The 20,527-nt window shown below is 38.6% G+C and overlaps 1 protein-coding gene across 4 annotated transcripts in view; it reads right to left on the bottom strand.

Annotated features, from left to right (window-relative positions):
* The window catches only part of palld.S (palladin, cytoskeletal associated protein S homeolog), a 201,256-nt gene that overhangs the window by 13,087 nt on the left and 167,642 nt on the right, over nt 1–20,527 (bottom strand). For 3 of the 4 annotated variants that reach the window (XM_041579522.1, XM_041579523.1, XM_041579525.1), the window contains 5 exons: nt 17,715–17,850; nt 13,982–14,083; nt 12,835–12,885; nt 8,976–9,197; nt 2,819–2,968 (listed from right to left, as the gene is read on the bottom strand). In XM_041579522.1, the coding sequence (XP_041435456.1) occupies nt 2,819–2,968; nt 8,976–9,197; nt 12,835–12,885; nt 13,982–14,083; nt 17,715–17,850 (661 nt within the window). The remainder of the gene's footprint in view (nt 1–2,818; nt 2,969–8,975; nt 9,198–12,834; nt 12,886–13,981; nt 14,084–17,714; nt 17,851–20,527) is intronic. The other variant, XM_018243218.2, reaches the window with a different exon arrangement.

Here is a 20,527-nt window from a genome sequence, read left to right on the forward strand (position 1 = left end):
GGCCTGGTCTTGCCCTTTCTCAAGCCTTGAGAAAGGGCAAGACCAGGCCCGAAACGTTGCCTGTTACTGACCAATTGTAATAAATTTGCATATTTTGCAAACAAGAGGTGCTGCAGTTTTTCTCTTCTGCCATAATGCTAATTTAGACAGAACTTCTCCCCCAGGTTTGCTTGTGCTCGGTACTACATGGTGGAAAAAACATCCAGATTGAGATGAGAGCTCAACATAAGCAGGTGCATGCCAAACATGTCCCAACCTCCTGTCCCAAGGACAGGGCCCTGCTACAGCCTGCATCCATTGCAGCTCCCTAATTAGCATGTCTGAATGGTGATTTCTTGGACAGACATCATTTTAAAGGCTATTGTGATACTAAATTCTCTAGTTAGTATAGATATGGGTATATATAATTTATGAGAAAGTATAGAGGGGTGTGTGTATGGATGCTGGGTTTTCATTTTGAGTGGTTGAACTTGATGGACCTTGTCTCTTTTTAACCCGATTTAACTATGTAACTATGAATGATGCTCAAGTTAGGGGGTGGGGACACACACCTATGATCCCCTCCGCACCCATCCCTCATGAATACAGCACTGCCGAACACAGGCAGCCATGTATTCATGGAGGTAGCTGCAGGTTTCTGTGCTTTGAAATGGGGAGTGGAGACCTGCAGCAATTCTTAGTCTGAATTCTCAAATTGAGAATTATCACACCTCGACCCTGGAAACAGTTCTAATTCAATACTACACCACCTAAAACCTGCCGAGTTCATGTAGAAGTCAATGGCAGAGGTCATTAAATCATTTCAATATGTTATTAGTCTGACATTCAAGTTTTTTTTTTTGGGAAGAAAACTCGATTCGAATTCGAATGTTAGACGTGCACGTTTTTTCATACATAACCTCCCATTCGAGTTGTGAGTACATTTGAATTTATTAGAGCTAAAAAAAATTCACATAACTTCGAAATTCGACCTTTGATAAATGACCCCCCAAATCTTTTCAAGTTGGCAAAGATATTGTTTCTGATATAACATTAGAAAGGAACTGCCTCAAAAGGCTGTTCTTTTTTCTTGCCACAGTGCTTCAGGGCTACAGATTAAACAGGCACAATTGAAACACTGGGCACAAGGGAATATTTTTGGGGAAAGGGACAAACTTAATGCAAAAGTGGTGAGCTCTAAGAAGTAATTTTCTGCCAGGAATCCAATTCTGTCATTAGTAATAAACCTCTGGACTAAAACAGATCCTTGCCTTCACATCACTGTACCTTTGGGCTTTAATGTCTTAAACTGAGGTCCTATAAACCTGTGGCTCTCAGTGGTTGCCAAATAAATCAAATCCTTGCGGTGCAAGTTCTTTTCTATAACTTAATACCCCACCAATCATTTTGCATTGAACTTGCTATATAATGTTGGTTAATGGTACACTTGTGAAATGTTGGGGTGGGGAAGTCCTCAGGGCTCAAACCAAACTGGTCCAGTTCCAGCTCCAGTTCCAGCTCCAGTTCCAGCTCCAGCTGACTGCTTTGTCATTTTTAGTGCAGGAAACGAGCAATAAACCCCAGTAGAAGTGACGCACTGTAACCAAGCAGCACATTAACTTAACACAGCCCTAATGTTTCGATTATTTTCTAGCTTGGTGACAAGAGTTTGTTTTTTCTTATGAAGTAATCCCTTTTTGTGTGCTTAATATTGGCTCCATGTTGCCAGGCTTGTCACATGTAACTGGTCTCTAACACAATTATTCTTTACCAGCGTCAGTTTTGTATCGTTTTGCAAATGGATTTGTTCCGTAGCAATAAAGGTTCTAAAATGGACAATATTAACCTATGGGTCTCTAGTTTGTGCTTCCATCATTCTACTGAAACACTGCTAGTGGAGGTTCAACATGACAGAACTGATTGCCCCTGCAGAGTGTTTGTTATATTCAGTGGTTCTCAATGATTCTGCACGCCAGCAATGTTTATCAGTTGTAGCTGCAATCCCAGCATGCTTGGGAACGTGATAGCCCACTAGGTTTTCTGGGAGTTGGACCACTGCTAAAGAGAGAATATTTATCTTTAATAAAAAAATGGCAAGGAATCTAATTTATACTGGATTATTGAACAATGTGACCTGAAACAATTCCTTTTTTACATTGACTATTACATATAAATGAATTGATTGGATGATAATAAAACACTAGACAAAACACTAGTTTTGTTTAAGGGAGGCTCAGTCATTAATATTTGCTGCAAAATAAAGAAAATGCTACCATGTGTCTGTATTCTGTTTGTTTGCACCTTGTCCAACTCAGTCTTCTGTTTTAACCTGAAATCTATCTTTCTAAAGGGGTTTATCAATGAAAAACATCTGCCAGAGCTGATGTAGAACAGATCCCATAGCAATCTCTTCTAGTTGCCCTGCTAGAGATATTCGTCTGACACCGTAATCAGAAATGGATTCATTTCACTATATGACTTGACTGATGGTCTGTTAAGGAACGGCAACTGTGAATATGGAAATCATTACTAAATGTGAAGTACTCATGAAATTCTACTGACAGCAAATCCTCATTTCCCTAGGTTATGAAGCTCTGAACGGAGAATTAGTTAGGTAACCAAATTATAAATTATAAAAGATTTAAATGATGTATTTATAAATTATTATTATAATTATTTTATTATTATTATATGATCAACGGCCTATCTCAACTTGTTTCTGTTTTAAGGCATAGTATCCCAACAAAGGTGTTGCCTGTCATTTGGGCAAACTAGTAACTGCTAATACTGCCGGTGTTCACAGTGTTTATCAGGATATGTAGAGAGCTGGCTTTATTACCTGTGGATTTGATGCCATTATGGTGTAATTCCCATCATCATCCAACAAGGAAGTTGCGGTATGAAGGGAGCAGGTCCCATCAGGTTCCCTCTGAATCCTATAGTGCTCACTCCTTTTTGAGATTTGTTTCCCATCCTTGAACCAATATATCTGTTGTGGGGAAAAAATGCAATGGTTCATAAAAGTATACAAAGGTGAATATTAATGAGAAATGGAGTTAACGCCAGAAGCATAAACCATATCTAGACATAACAGCTGACTCTCTAAAGCAGCTGCTCTCTGAATTGAGATCTCAAACAAATGAACGTGCTGATCCAAAACGCAGAGCTATTTTTAAATGGCTAGAAAAATGGATTAAAGCTTTGCCAAGAATGCTAATCTCTAAAGGTTACGAGGCATCCTGCATGTGTCAACATTTCATGCATTCCATTTGAATGGTATAAAATGGCATGAAATCACACGTAAGGGTCTGAACTCCCTCTATGAGGGCGGTTAGAGAAATCGTATTATGACTCCAGACTGGCTACCACAGCTTAATTGATCCAAGATGGTTATTAGATCATACCTAATGGATTCATCATCATACACAGCATTATAACCACTTGAATGACTTATGCTTTGAGATATCCTACATTCCTACAGGGAAAATAGTGTTTTCTTCTTGACTTAAGGCTTAAGATAATTCCTACAAGTCCTGCTCAAATACGGATAAATAATGCATTTTTGATTCAAATGCAGCACATTTCAAAGAGTGAGAAACCCAATGCACAGCACCGCGATAGGATTCATGATTTTCGAACCATGGCAATTGCACTTGCATTTATACACTTATTCAAGGCCTGTCCAATATGTTTCATGATTTGATAATTAATAAATAGAATTCAGCAAATACAGCAGTAGTAGAAGACATATCTGGCCTAACTATAAGAAATACAGAGTATAAGATAGCATAAGCATAAGATAGTATAAGATTTATCATATAAATTCTCTTTTCAATGGACATCTGCCAAAATTAAATATTTGGGGGTGTACATAACAGCAGATTTATTAGCCCTGTATCAAAATAATTTTATCCCTCTTCTTAGTAAAGAAGACCTTGATACTAAGGGGGCAGATCTAATAAGATCTACTAAGAATGGTAAATTCAAATTTGAACAAATTTTTTATAGGTCAAAACTCACAAATTCGAATTTAAAACCACTGACTCAAATCTGAATTGGAATGTGAGATTTATCGCACCTCAACCCTGGAAACAGTTGTAATTCAACTATTCAACTATTCTCCACCTAAAACCTGCCAAGTTCATGTAGAAGTCAATGAAGATGTTAATAGAGTTTTAAAAAATTCACATTTCGACCTTTGATAAATAACGCAATCAATGTTCCTCTAGGACCATGGTGCTACACAACATACAGTAGATGTACCGGACAACAGACAAAAAGTGCAAGTAGAAAAATATGCAACTCCTGCAAGACAGGACAGCATAGTGTAGGGACAGGACAGTGCAGACTCAGCAGATGTAATATGTTACAACTGGACAATTCCAAGATTTGTATACATGTATATTGTCATCTCTCTTTGAATGGTATATAATAGCGGCATAGGCTAAAACAATGATCACCATGAGCTAAGGTTTCATTATAAAGTAGCTGATGGCTGGCACTGATGGAAAGATTAACATCTAAATGGCAGAATGAATCCGCACATACCACATACTTAACTGTACCCTGTAGTGAGTGGTTGTATGAATATGTTTTTTTCTCTGCATTAGTAAAGAACGTCAGGACAAAAGCATTTCAGAAGAGATCCACAAGCTGCCAGAACCCACTTCCAGGTAAAATTCTTTTCTAAGATGAATCATTTCATGAGTCATTAAACCCTCCACCTTGTCTCCTAAGATTTTCTAGGTGTTTCTTTTTAATCCAGATCAAATCACCTTAGTATGTGACAGCATATTAATTGCAATACACAATATTCTATGGATTAACACAAAGTAACTTTTTGCAAAGTAAAATATACTTTCCCAAAAGTGTTCACCTATTGTGAATACCTATTGTGCCTATAAGTACTGATTTTCTATAATAATTGTATCTAAATTCAATAATTAGCATAACAAGGAGACATACACACCACAAACTGATTTGATACACAACAAAAATGGCAAGAACACAATGCCAACTACTCCCTCCCCAGCAGTAAACTCAGTACAGAGAAGCCAGGTTCCTAATCTATTATTTGATTCTTTTATAAAGAACCAACATATTCTGTATCATTGTGCATTAACAGCTCACATAAAGATAAGGATGCCGATAAGGGCCCTGTCCACAAGGTTTACAAACTATACACATTTTGCTTGCACGGGTATGGGATCCGTTATTTGGAAACCCATTATCCAGAAATCTTAGAATTACAGAAAGACGATCTCCCATGGACTCCATTTTATCCAAATAATCTGAATTTTTAAAAATGATTTCCTTTTTATCAGTAATAATAAAACAGTACCTTTGTCCAAACTAAAATATAATTAATCCTTATTGGAAGCAAAACCAGCCTGTTCGGTTTATTTAATGTTTAAATATTTTTCTAGCAGACTTAAGGTATGAAGATGCAAATTACAGAAAGATCCCTTATCAGGAAAACTCCAGGTCCCGAGCATTCTGGATAACAGATCCCATACCTGTTTAAGCAACCAAGCAAGGTGGCAGCAGAGTTGTTGCACATTCTTCTTAATATCCTAATTTCAGGTGAACCCAGGCACTGTGCTCAGGAACCAATCAGAGAGGTAAAGATGCTTCTCCAGTCAAGAACATCATGGCAGAGGGGGTCCCAAGAAATGCAAATGTCCAAATTGTTTTATTTGGGTTCCAATCCACAATTTAGTTGGACTCACCATGTGTACATCGTTATAAATAGAGAATAGTGATTTGATACGTAACTCAGTGCTAAGTTATTTTATAACTGAATGAAATGTGTGCATATAAATAGAAAGTGCTCCCTACTTTATATATGAGGGTATAAGAAGTCATCGTTCATCTCTGAGTTCCATAATCTGTCTTAAAGCCATGTGGCATTTCAACATTGGGATGGAATGTCCTCAGGCCCGGATTTGTGGAAAGGCCAGGACTTTAGGGGGGCGGCATGCTGCCCAACCACACCCTCGTTGGTTCAAAAACACAGGGGATGCGTTGGATATACAATCTTTTTTAAATTTCATGTGCCCCAATCTCCAATGCTCCAGTCCAGATGATGAAAAATATGCATGAATAAAGGGGAGGGGACAGGGGCGACGAACAGCAGTGGGCCTAGGGGTGCCCACTTTGTAAATCCGGCCCTGAATTTCCTGGTGACTTCTAGCATCCTTATCTTTCATTTTAGGGGGCCCATTTACTTAGTTTGAGTGAAGGAATAGAGGAAAAATAGTTTGAATTTCGAATGGTCGAATAAGGCTACTTCGACCATCAAATGGGCTACTTTGACCTTCGACTTTGAATTGAACGATTCAAACTAAAAATCGTTCGACTATTCGACCATTCGATAGTGGAAGTTCTGTCTCTTTAAAAAATTCTTCTACCCCCTAGTTCGCCACCTAAAACCTACCGAGGCCAATGTTAGCCTATGGGGAAGGTCCCCATAGGCTTCCTAACAATTTTCTGATTGAAGGAATATCCTTTGATTGATGGATTAAAATCCTTCGAATCGTTCGATTCAAAGGATTTAATCGAACGTTCGATTGAACGATTATTCCTTTGATTGTTCGATCGTAGGAATAGCGCTAAATCCTTCGACTTCGAAGTCGAAGGATTTACATTCGGCAGTCGAATATCGAGGGTTAATTAACCCTCGATATTCGACCCTAGGAGTTACTTTATTCCCCATATAATGTCCTGCCAAAACAGTTTTCACTTTGTCCTGAGCTACCATTTATTATTTATTAGCAGTTGTAATACCTGTCTATTGAAAGCTAAAAATCCCAGGTTACGGAGGAGCCTCATGACCTGTCACTTCTAGGATAAACAATAGGGGTACAGCAATGTGACTTATTTTTATGGCCTGATAAGGGAATCCAATAAGCCATACAATACGTTTGTCTTACACAAATACACACAAATCAATGTCATTCCTTACATATCACCAAATAAATTGCCACAAAACTAACTGCATACCTGTGTGTCATGTTAATGAATGTAAATGATATTCACTCTGGATACAATCAGAAAGGGCCTCTCCCTTAGAAACTCAAAGGAAGAAAGATCCCATTCAGAGCACTGACAAATGTGCTGAATGATAAATAAAGGTGTATTTTTCTTGTATGACAGCTAGTACATTGCAGCTTTAATATGGAACATAAAACATTTACCGAGGAGTGACGCCAAAGCCTGCCTTCCAAGTGCAACAAGACTTTACATCAGAACATACGGAAATTAACCCCATCAAAATATAATTAAACTGGGGATTTATATTGACAAAAAAAGTATATAGTATTACTTTGAAGTTGGACTTGATGCATGATTGTGCCTGGGAATACAAGCATTAAGCACAGGTTTCTCATTGAGGGAAGTTACCTGAAACCAAAGTCATTCCTTTTAGAGCCCTTAATTATTTTAAAGAATTTGTACCATGTTCATAATTACAATTTTAAGTATGAGGGCCTAGCTAATTAGCTTCAAAGACAATGACGACTCTGTTTATATCTAATAATACGCATGAGTAAAAAAACAACGGTCCTTGGGTATCCAGATTGACAGAGACACACTTGTAATAAACTAGTTGCGCCTAATCAAGAGATAAAAGCATAGAGCCACACCCATAACTTATATTTTGCTATTGCTACACAATTAATGGGGCAATTAAACTTCCCATAAAAAGTAAGACAGACATGGAGCAAGGCCCCTGATCGAGACCAAACTCAGATATTATTATGAACCTTGCCAGCTGTAAATTTTCCATTAAAGTTGCCGCTTTTTTTTCTGGGAAAAAAGCCAAGCAGCTATGTGTCCTGAAGACCTGTCCGCTCCACGTCTCACCATGGAGTTTCTGTTCTGTAGTTGGAAGTTTTTGTATCGAAAATATGTCATGTATGGGCTTGTCAAAGAACTCATTTATGTTTTCATTGAACTTGAGCAATTTCTACCTCCATATTTTACACATAATTATTTGGATTGTGCGACACTAATAACTCTTCTGGCAGTTCCTCTCTTTAAGGTAACAATACAATTCTTTAAACCCCTAAATATAACAGTTTATGTCCAGTGATGAGTTCAGCACTAGGGAATCCTGGGATTAGGTTACTGTACCTATTGTATTAGAGGTGATGTATTCACTTAGCTTCTTAGCCTTTTGTCACTGTGGCATTTCTCTGCTGGGGCAGAAACACTGGATACCAGCCGCTACTTCCTATCAATTATGCGAATGTAAACCACATGTCACTGCTCACAATGGTATTTGGCCAGAAAATGCACATTAGTGTTTCTTTGCAGCAGGTGCTTTCCATTTACATAAAGGACTGGAGGCATGGAGGGGATGGTGTCAGGGTGAAATGAACTGTCGTAAAAACGAAATGAGCCTCACAGTATCGATTATACATTGCTGGTCACATAATTGTGTTGCAGTTTGGGGAAACTATCTATTTTCTTTTTCAGTAAAAAATTCTCTCAGATATTATTTGACTTGTGCTGTTTTGACGATCCCTAAGCAGCCCAGACCACACTGGTCTTGCAGAGATGTTTAACAAAGTTACAAGATGGTGATCCTCTGTGGCCAACTTTGAAAACATAAGTCATTTGTTTGATTAGGCTTGTGGTGCAGTAAGTTCATGTTTATGTTTAGTATACTAAATACAGCATTTCTAGCCTTAATCTATTTTAGACTTTACTTCCCCTTTAAGAAGTAAGAAGTGATGGTCAATGTGCAAACTGTCTGTCTGTAGCAGTAAGGGCTCCTAACATTCCAGTGCACTGGGGGCTGTAGAGCAGCAGCAGCTGTACAGTCACTTAGATATTATTACCGTATGCAAAAGACAGGTGAAGCTTATACAGAGCATGCAAGATTCATCCCACATTTATCAAATTTATAAACAGACCCTAGACATGTTTTAGGAAGCTTTCCTAAAAAAGCTGCCCTTTCTATAAGCAGTGTGCTGCGTATTCACACAATTTACCTTTGGCTTTGGTTCGCCGGTAACCTTGCAAATGAATGTGGATGGCATTCCCTCAAAGATTTTGAAATGTTTCAGCTTTGTCTCAAACTGCGGGGCTTCCCCGTTCTCCACTGGCTCATCTCCATGTTCTACTTCTTCATCAGACTCTTCCACAGGGGATCGTTCCAAACGGTACTCAATTTCACTAATTAATCTCTGCTCAAAGCTGGAGACTTTGTACTCCTACAGGATTTCAAAAAAAATACATAAAAACAACAAAAAGTATTAAATGTCATTTTAAATATTTATTGTTTTTATTTTCGGCCATTGTATGCAATTTACATGAATTGCTGAGTTGAACTTGGTAAACTTTATCACAATCAAAACTCGTGCAGACAAAGTTACAGGTGTTCTGTGGAATTCTCCTTGCTTATTAGAAAATAGTGCAACACAGCAAACACAGTGAACTGCATCGCACTGAAACAAACTTCCCTAAAAATACTTTTTTAGTATCTCCCAGCAGGTTTGATTTGTGTACAGACTCATCGCTTGCACACAGCCATGGCTGGTAACAGGAAAATTGTCAGAAGTTTAAAATGAATGGTGCCCGAGACTAAAATAATATATCGAATGGAATGGAAAAGGGATCCCATTAAGGCCAGTCCTATGGGTGCATAGTATTAGACCCCTATTATGCCACAATCTTTACATATATATTTTTTCAAGCTTACTTTTATTGGCTGGTAACAATATACTTACACTGCCCAGACCATGAAGAAGTATACATATATTAAGAAATGAGCTTGAGATGATTGTGATTTTGTGTATTTTTCTCCAGTATTAAACTGTGAACTCCAGGGAGAATGTATGTTGTTGCAGCAAGTAAGGCTGTGTTTGTGTACAGGCTCAGGAAAAGCCGGATAAATAGGTCCCTGGAGTGAATGAAGGAGACCAGGGTGGGCACTATGTCACTTTGTCTTCAGAGAAAGGTTAAAAATGGGAACAAAATGTTGACAATTAATGTTTCATAATTTTTCACTGCATTATGAAGTCCTAGAGTGTGTCTATTGGTGGTATCTATACAAATATATATATATATATCACAATATCTCTCTGAGATGAACTGCAAACTTACCGGTAACTGTACTGTACCTTGAGTATTAAATAACATATTTCTTGAGCAAACTTGGATCTGTATAAAGCTTAAGATTTCTATTCAATAAATAACAGATGTTTTCCCACTAGTAATCCAAAGTGCAAAAGGAAACAGACAAAACATGAACCGTCTGCAGTGACAGCAGCCTTTTCGAATTGGGTTCCTGACAGAGCTGACACAGTAAGTTCTTTTTGAAAAATTCTACTATGCAGATGACATATGGGATGGAGTATATCTATATTTATATACAGTATATGTATATATCAGCTCCAGTTTCCCTTCCCCTTACAACAACAGTCATTTCTATTTCCAATCACAAAGGTTAAAGCTATTTCAGGCCTCCAACGAATCTGGCTGTTTTTAATAAGTCTGGAAATGCAAGACCCTTTTTTCTAGTACACATTCTTGGAAATGACCCACGTACTGTACCAAGATACATGCTATGGACATTCAGTAGAATCCCCATTTTATGTTTTTCAGGGGACCATAAACAATGGTGTAAAATGCAGGAAAACTTAAAGTCAGGGTATATCAAATTAAGATTTCACTGTAGGAATGTATGGGACAGTAACACAAAAGCACACGTAGATATTTACATATTTACATATGAAACATACACAAATGTATAGAACACAGAGGTATTTCCAGATATGTCTTTATTAAGCAATGAAATAAGATTTGTGCTAACAAAAATGTATCCGTATCAAATGGCTTTAACAAGCTAGTACTTCACAAAAGGGGCAAGGTGAGCAGGCGCTTGGCTATAAAACCGGAAGCCGGCAGTGCAAGGTGGTGGGTGGGGAGAGCAAGAAGAAGAGCTTGACCCGGACCCGCCTGCCATCCGGAAATGGGGGTGCAAGGTTGGCCCGAACCCGACTGACCCGCCGGTCCCACAGGTATCATGCCCGCCAACACATCACTATGTACAGCCAGTTCAATCAGGCATTTTTAGGATCCTTCTTTATTTCAGTGCTGCAAACCCTGAGGAGCTCTCAAACCCATTTTGGAGAACTGAAGACTTATCTTTGTACTAGACTTGTTCTTCAGAACCTGACCAATAGGTTTGTGTGTATCAGACTAATGGGTCCAGTGTCAGACTGGGGGGTCTGGGCCAACCGGGGCTGCCACTCCAGGGGCAAGCACCCCCACGGGCCCGACCCCCTTACAACACACGCACGGGCCTCCGACCCCTCTACCGCCACCCACACGGGCCCCTGCCACAAATCCACCTGCGCACTCTGTCACCCTTCCCCTGCCAGCATGTAATTTCTTCAATGCATGTTATTTCTTCATGTAGCGGGGGAAGTCAGGAAGGAGCAAGGCTCTACCAGCAAAGGGCTGGCGGCCCACCGCGTTTGCCCCGGTTTCCCACCGGCCTAGTCCAACCCTGAACGGCTCTTTGGTTTTTATTACTCCTGCATATATTTTCTACTATATTTCTTTAACATCATAAGCATTGCTGGCCCCTCATGAATAGTGATAACAATATATTAGGGCCATCCATAGAAAAAAGACTCATTACTATTTACAGCCTTGAGATTTCCACCTCATGTCTCATTCACCATCTTTGCTTTCATTTTCTAATTTATGAATGCCATAAATTGAAGGTACTTTTTGTACATTTCTGAATGAGATATTAATTTGTATTCTTTCCATACAGGAAATTAGTAAGAACCCTTGAAGGCACGGCTCTTTTCTAACGTATGACGCTTTGCTGCCTATGTGTAATGGCATATGTTTCAGCAAAGAGATCACATTTTTGGTTGCAGGTAGGCTACCTATGAAAACACAGGCAGGGTAATGTGAAAGTAAGATAATACACTGTGCTGGTTGTTTATCTTTGCACAGTGACTCATAACTCAATGGCTTTTTTAGTGAGGGCAAACACAACAGTTCTGTGTAGCAATCCAAGCAATCCTATTGTATTTTCCAGGGTATATTTGATTTTATCCTGAATTCTTCATCATCATCATTTATTTATAAAGCGCCCACAAGTTACGCAGTGCTTTATCAATTCTTCAGCAGCTTTCAGAAATAACCCCTGCTATTTCCAGAAATAATATTTTGTGATACACGTAAAGGTTTTCCTTTGTGCTACATTTTATAGATTACAACATAAATGACAAAGCTTTTCTGTAATGAAAAGGACATGCATTTGAAAATAAATGCGGTGCAACTTCTTGATGCCCTTATTAAATACTCACATATATATTTTATAAATATTACACACACGGGATCTGTTCTCCAGAAAGTTCCAATATATAAAATGAAATTTTTCATAGTGTTCTTTTTAAACAAACATTTTTTTCTACGTAATATATAAGATAGTACCTTCTACTTAATTTTAACTAAACTGCATAAATTCATGTTAGTAACAAAACAATCCTAATGTTTTATTTTTAAAACACATTTTAGCAGATGGTGCTCCAAATTACAGAAAGATCCATTATTTAGGGAATTCCAGATAACAGATAACATACTGTAAGTGTTTTTTATCATATATATATATATATATATATATATATATATATATATATATATGCTACATTTTAATATTTTTATACCTTTGGTACATCCATAATATAAATGTGTGCCATTCACATAAAACTGTGACAAAAATAAAGAATCTGAACTCCATCTCTACAAACACAGCAAGGGTAAGTAGTGCAGAAGGTGTGTTCTCTAAAAAAGGACAGAGAAAAAGGGAGAGAGAGGGAGAGTAACCTTTTGAGTGTCAAGAGGACTTTCTACAGAAGCTTCAAGAGAGTCAACTTCCTGCAAAGGTAGAAAACAGGATGAAAGGCAACAATTAGGAAAGTATTCTTGAGTAATGAGCTGGTTCTATGGTTTTGTCTTCATGGTCTATATTTTTTGTACACCCCGGTGTATTTTACTTCTGCCGGAAAGTGGTAAAAAAATTCTATGGGCTATTCAGCAAAAAGTGTTCTGTAGAAGCAATTGTCATGGTTTCTTCTTCGCCGAGGACTCACATGTTCATCACAGGCAACAGTGGGATCTCAATTATTTGAGACTCCAATTATGTCTAGAGTTGTCTGCAAATGTTATTGTTATATATATTTTGATATTGCCCCTACAGGAAAGCGAGTATAAACAGGGCTACCCCTGAACTCTCTTGGATTTGCTGTGGGAAGAAGCTTCCTCTTTTGAATATAGATTCCTCTGTTATTAACAGAACTTTATGCTGTAGAGACTCATGTGGTTTTATTTAAAGTCTGGGGAAGTAAAAAGACGGCTGGCTGGATCAAGGGATGGATATGAAAACTATATTACTTGAAATCTGTCTGGCAACATTAGTAATCTCTGCTGAGCTGGACGTGTAGGGTTCAGACACATCAAGCAGCAAAGACAATTTTATTAGGGTCATTCACATTATTAAACCTCCATTTAAGCATCGGGATGAGATTTCCCACAGGTTAATAAGAGGACATGGGGGTTTCTAATTGCTTCCAGTAAATGCATAGACTTCAAGTCACATGACAGTTATGGGAAGAGAAATGTTCTTTTGAGTTTAGTGTTTAAGCAGCCATTAGGAAAAATATTATTTTGAGATTGTAAGAGATAAGCAATATTGTCACTGTTCCATGGATACATTCCAGTAACAGTAATGTAAAGGGGTAACTCCCTGGCAAGGGAAATATTTTTCTTATTTTTCTTATTCAGCCTAGTTGGATGTTGGCACTTCCTTTAACTGAAATTATATTTACCAACGCTGACTGTAAAAAATACAATGATATTAGAACATGTGAAATAAAAACCAGAATAAAACACATAATAATAATAACGTGAACCAAACAACTGCTTTACTGAAATGCATGTTAATTCAAACAAAATGGGACTGGAGTGTCCTTACCTGCGCATTCCCATCCTCCTCTGGTTCCTGGATATTAAACACTGTTGCCGCGTTGTCAGCACCAAGCAACCGACGAGCCATTTTCTCCTCATATGTTAATTTCTAGATGTAGAAAGCACATTGTTTTTGTCTATTACTAGGTATTGGTTGGAGATATTCATGGCTTTAATTTGTGCTGCTATCAACTAAACCTACGAGCGGAAAATGGTTGATTTGGCTAATTTTAACCAAACTGCCCATATGTTTTTCTTAAAAAGAAAGAGTCCTTTATAATACAGTGTAATAATGTAATTACTAGGGATGTAGCGAACAGTTCGCCTGCGAACTTGTTCGCGCGAACTTCGACCGTTCGCGTCCGCCTAACGTTTGGGAACGTTCGCAATTTGAGTTCGCGACCATTCGACTGCTAAAATCGAACGATTTCCATTCGTTCGAACGATTTCCATTCGTTCAAAAGATTAAAATCCCTCGACCATTCGATTCGAATGAAAATCCTTCGATCGAACGATGAAAATCCTTCAAACGTTCGAATCGAACGAAAAATCCTTCGAACGTTCGAATCGAACGATTTTGCGGGTGTTCGAAGCTCGCGAACGGTTCGCGAACCGTTCGCATTTTTTGCCGGTGTTCGCGAACACCAAAACGGCGGTTCGCTACATCCCTAGTAATTACTAATCAGATTCTATTCAGATATACTGTTGAATGGCTTTGGACAATGATATGTCTTAAACATGACTCAAACTACTCCTCATACTCGAATCCATAGGGTTTGGGATCACATTAATACAACAATGCTGTAAAAAATACTACTTAAGGCAAGATTAATTAAATAAATAAAATAAAGGCTTAAAAGATGCTTAGTATAGCAAAAGCTTTACAGTCACAGTATATCCTTCAAATTCGGTGTGAAACAATACTGCAGATTACGTCCTATTATAATTAAAGGAATTGACCATAGATATCTCACAGCAATGTGATTTTCCCACTAGGAGGTGGATTATGCACCAGTTTTATTGTATCCTATATAACAATATATGTGAGATCATACTAACTCTACATTATTGAAATAGAAAGGAAAGCCCTGGAGCTATAAGTGCAGGGGCTGCATGACAAGGGATCCAAATGACCAGCAGCCAATTTACACTGGTTTATATTTAGGGGCAGATGTATTAAGGGTCGAATATCGAGGGTTAATTAACCCTCGATATTCGACTGACAAATTAAAATCCTTTGACTTTGAATATCGAAGTCGAAAGGTTTTGCGCAATTCGATTAAATCGATGAAATCCTTCGAATCGAACGATTAAATCCTTCGAATCAAAGGATTTTAATCCATCGATCGAAGGTTTATCCTTCGATCAGAAAAAACTTGGAAAGCCTATGGGGACCTTCCCCATAGGTTAACATGGACTTCGGTAGCTTTTAGGTGGCGAACTAGGGTATCGAAGTTTTTTCTTAAAGAGACAGTACTTCAACTATCGAATGGTCGATTAGTCGAACAATTTTTAGTTCGAATCGTTCGATTCGAAGTTGAAGTCGTAGTCGAAGTAGCCCATTCGATGGTTGAAGTAGTCAAAAAAACTCTTCGAATTCAACGTTTTTTTTCTTCTATTCCTTCACTCGAACTTAGTGAATGGGTCCCTTAAAGACTGGCAAAATCAGATGTAGCTGTGAGTGGGTGAGAAGGAATGAGTTAAAGTGATACTGACACTCAAAAACTACTTTTTAAAATATAAATGTGCATTAAAAGTCATGCTGAGAGGTTTGTTTTTGTAAGCAATTGTTAGTTGAAGTTTCTAAACCTGACTGTTTTGCCAACCTGACTGTCCCTTCTCAACATGTCAGTTAGAGTTTCTAATGATAATGGACTCCTGCTGCACAAATATGGCAGCCCCTCATACAGGAACATGGGGCGTCAGACAGGTGATGTAAAAGCATTGTGCAAATACTTTATGGCAAAGTTCTAAGTAGCTTTCAAAGGCAATATTATGATAGATGTAAAAAAGAGTTTAATTTCTGATGGTGGAGAAAGACAGGGATGTGATTTCTTCCGATATCTTCTGAGCAGGTAGAAACATACCACCCACCCTCCCCTTTTTTGCATATTTTGCAAAATGTCAGGAGTTTCTCTTTATGTTGTCATATTATCTATTAATAAGCAAATGTGGATGTATTCCTGCATGTACTGTTCTATTGTGGTTTCGGTATAGTTATACAGTATAAACACGAGAGAGTTTGCATGTTATTAGTCAATTTTAATGAATGTCAAATGCTTGATCCAGGGAATGTCTCCGATTGCCATTGGGGTCAGGAAGGAATTTTTTCCCTCTTGAGGCATAATTGGCAGTGGCTTTAGGCTGGGTTTTTTGCCTTCTTCTGGATCAAAACACTGGATATATGATAATGTATTTTAAGTTTTATTTGTCTGAGCAGCAGTAGGACCTTGTCAGAGAACTAAACAGGTAAATTTAGAAGAGGGAAAAAGGAGGTTCTCTCCTGTGACTGCACAGTGGCTTGATTGATACAGACACTACAACTGCTTGTGCTAGGTGACAGCCTGCTTGGATTTCTTAAGCTGGCCATAGATGTTGAGATTTTTAAAAGATCCGATCCTCATCGTGAGACCAATGATTTTCTCGGAACGATCGTATGAATTGACCATCAACTAAAAAGACCAATTTGGCAGGAAAACAAAGGGGAGCTGCCTGCTTGGCCCTGCAAACATAGATAGATTGCACTGGGACTGACAAAAATTTTTTGACCTGGCCGATCAATTTCCTGACAGATGTCGGCCGAAAAATCGTAAGATGTATGATTGTTCGAATCCCACTAACTGCACGATAATTTTGAAGGATTAAAATCGGTCGTTTGGCAAGAAGAATCGTCGCCTCTATGGGGAGCTTAATCATCGACACACTGCAGAGTCCAGCACTTTAAACACAACATAACTTGGTTGCTGATCACTCTCTGTTTGGGCAAGTGACCTGGCAATTCTTGAATAGATTCTCAAGAGATAAGAAATGGAAGACAAACCTTAAAGAGATACTGTCATGAGAACATTTTTTTTTTTCAAAATGAATCAGTTAATAGTGCTGCTCCAGCAGAATTCTGCACTGAAATCCAAACAGATTTTTTTATATTCAATTTTGAAATCTGACATGGGGCTAGACATATTGTCAATTTCCCAGTTGCCCCAAGTCATGTGACTTGTGCTCTGATAAACTTCAATCACTCTTTACTGCTGTACTGCAAGTTGGAGTGATATCACCCCCTCCCTTCCCCCCCAGCAGCCAAACAAAAGAACAATGGGAAGGTAAGCAGATAGCAGCTCCCTAACACAAGATAACAGCTGCCTGGTAGATCTAAGAACAACACTCAATAGTAAAAACTGAGACACATTCAGTTACATTGAGAAGGAAAAACAGCAGCCTGCCAGAAAGCATTTCTCTTCTAAAGTGCAGGCACAAGTCACATGACCTGGGGCAGCTGGGAAATTGACAAAATGTCTAGCCCCATGTCAGATTTCAAAATTGAATATAAAAAAATCTGTTTGCTCTTTTGAGAAATGGATTTCAGTGCAGCATTCTGCTGGGGTAGCACTATTAACTGGATCCCTTTAAATAATTCAGTATGAAGAGTAATGAACTCCATTCACAGAACCTTGATTATAATCAACAGCCTGAGAATGTTAGTGCAACACAGAGCTCATTCTATGTACTGGTTAGTGCAATACCGGCTGGCCATTGTTCAGCATCTCCTCTTTGAAACGAAGCTTTCGCTCTAGGTCCTGTATGACAGCATCTTTTGTGCCCTGGATCTCTTCATCTGATGCTATGCGTGCAGTACGGCCAGATTTCTTTGGGAAACCACTGTTAAAATAAACAGAAAATATCAATATTTTGTCAGATTCATAAAAAGAAAGGCAGAGTTAGACCTTCTCAAAGGAGTCTTAGTAGACACTCACATTCTAGGGTTGACTCTATCTATTTGGAAAGACGGTGTAGCTTTATCCTTATTATAGAATATTCTATTTACATCTGTTGATTTGCACTTATAATAATGAATATTTGCAAAGTATAGCAAATGTATGAGCACAACAAGCAGACTGCTGGCCACTAAGTATATTCAGTGACTAGAAAGACAAGACATGGGTCAAAGCCATTGTGCACATCCAGATGTCTAAAAAATAAACATACATCTAACTAAAGTTCTGCTGTGATGGGATTTTTTTTTTACAAGTACTAATAAACTGAAAGTCCATGTTTGTGAAGTTTTCTCCTTGGAGAGATTTCAAAGACCACCCATTTTAGACAAACTTTAGCACTTATTGAACCATAACACATTTTATGAGCTGGAATGATTATTTGGCTATTCAAAGGTAAAAACAGTATGTAAATGGAAATACCATGCCGGGAGGGCAGGACATTCCTTGTAGAGGAGACAAGGCCAAAATGGTTTCTAATCCTCTTACAGTAAGTAATGAATAAATATTGATGCTGGTAGGACCCTGAAGATGGCTGCGTGGAACTCCGATGCCTGAATCTGTGCCGGAGGCTAAGTATAAAGTTCGGGGCATTTCCCCGAGGGGCAGCTATGCTGGGGGGTGGAGGGTCTACATGGGGTGGGGGGTAGGGTTTTTTTTTTTTGAAAACGATTGAATTCTCCTTTAAGACTAAGTTTTTACTTATTCTCAAGAACCCAGTACTGAAAATAAAGAAAAACAAACTGACACAGTAAAGAAATTTGATGAACTTACTTAAAACTTAGGTTTTAAGGTAGAAGCAGGCCTGGATCTGTGGAAAGGCCCGGGCCTAGGGTGGCAGGTTTTTTTCGGGGGAGGCATGAGATATGATTAAATGATTTTTAAAATTTCCCATGAGCCAATTCCCAACGTTCTGGACCCAATGATAAAATTTGCACATGTGCATGAATGAAGGGGAGGGGACAGGGACGATGAAGGGCAGTGGGCCTAGGGGCACCCACAATATAAATCCAGCCCTGGGTAGAAGGTAGCTCCAAGAGCTGTGAGCCAAAATGTGTGATTCAAGAGTCAGACCTTCAGAAGTGTGGGCAGGGTTTAAAGCAGACCATGAGAGAGGTGCTTTGTGGAATGGGCATGGCCCAGATGTGCGCATGATTTAATGTTATTGACGGTCGGAAGGTTATTATATGGGACATCCTGGAGGAAAGCCCTAAATAAGTAGTATTGGGCTCCATGATTACTCATAGTTGTCCTGTCCAGCATTAAATAAATTCAAAGATTTACTGGAAAATCCAAAAGGGATAACATGCCATCAGGGACCAAGCTATTCTGGAATCATGAGATGCTTTTTGTCTTTTTTCAAATTTCTGAGAATATTTTGAGCCAGAGTTATTAATATATATGCAGCAGAGACATGGGAACTATAGCAGAATAAGCCTGGGTAAGATATATATATACAGTATATATATATATATATTGTGGCCAACATAATGATACATATCATTCGGGAGTCCTCTTTGAAACAGGGTAACTGGTTGTGTGTGTGGGGGGGGGTTAAAACAGGTGCAAAGTTTTCAACTAGCAGATGAGTAAAGGCTTCCTGCTAAATGGGTAACTATGGGATATTAGAACACTTCCTATACCATGAGCACAATTTATAGAGATCACGATCATGTATTTAAAATGTTCTTTACTTTACTTGCAAGTTTTGGAAAGGCCACCTAGGCCCGGGCCTAGGGCGGCAGGATTTTAGGGGGGCGGCATGCTGCCCAACCACACCCACATTGGTTCAAAAACACTGGGGATGCGCTGGAGATACAATAATTTTTTACATTTCCTGTGCGCCAATCCCCATTGCTCCAGTCCAGATGATGAATATTTGCACGAATAAAGAGCAGGGGACAGGGGCGACAAACGGCAGTGGGCCTAGGGGCGCCCACTATGTAAATCCGGCCCTGAGTGGGGGGTTCCCAGACGTATTACAATGCTGTAAATCTGGGAACCCCCTCACTTTAGCTTCGCAGGGCTCTTTAACCTAACCTAAATAATCTTTGTTATGAGAAGCTCCACTAAAAACAATGAATCTGAGACTGAATGGCTATACAGAACGTTTTTACATGTAATAGAACTGATATGTCAAATCAGATTCATAATTTCATTTTCTTATCTGACTCTCCGATATTTTCCATGCTAATCTGATTTATTAAAAGGTCTGAACGAGGCCTAAGTAAATGCACTGCTTTAAATCAAAACTAGAAACCTGTCAGGAGAAGAAAAACTGAACTGCAACAAAAAACTAAAAACTAAAGCTAATTATCACTATTCTTCTGTTATCAGGGAATTAAATATGGGCAAGTGTCTCAAATAACATTGATTTCTTAAAAACAAATCATTAAATGTTAATGCTAACTGAAGTATCATTATTAGGAACGTATTTTAAACGAAAGAATATTTACCCTACGGATATGTAAAAGAGAAAAATATTATACCTGTGGTGCTAATTTCTAACATATGGTGCCATCGCTTTGCCCTGTTGTTGCTCCAATTTTGTGCCCTCATAATAA

Source organism: Xenopus laevis, chromosome 1S, assembly GCF_017654675.1.
Source record: "Xenopus laevis strain J_2021 chromosome 1S, Xenopus_laevis_v10.1, whole genome shotgun sequence".
Classification (NCBI taxonomy): domain Eukaryota; kingdom Metazoa; phylum Chordata; class Amphibia; order Anura; family Pipidae; genus Xenopus; species Xenopus laevis.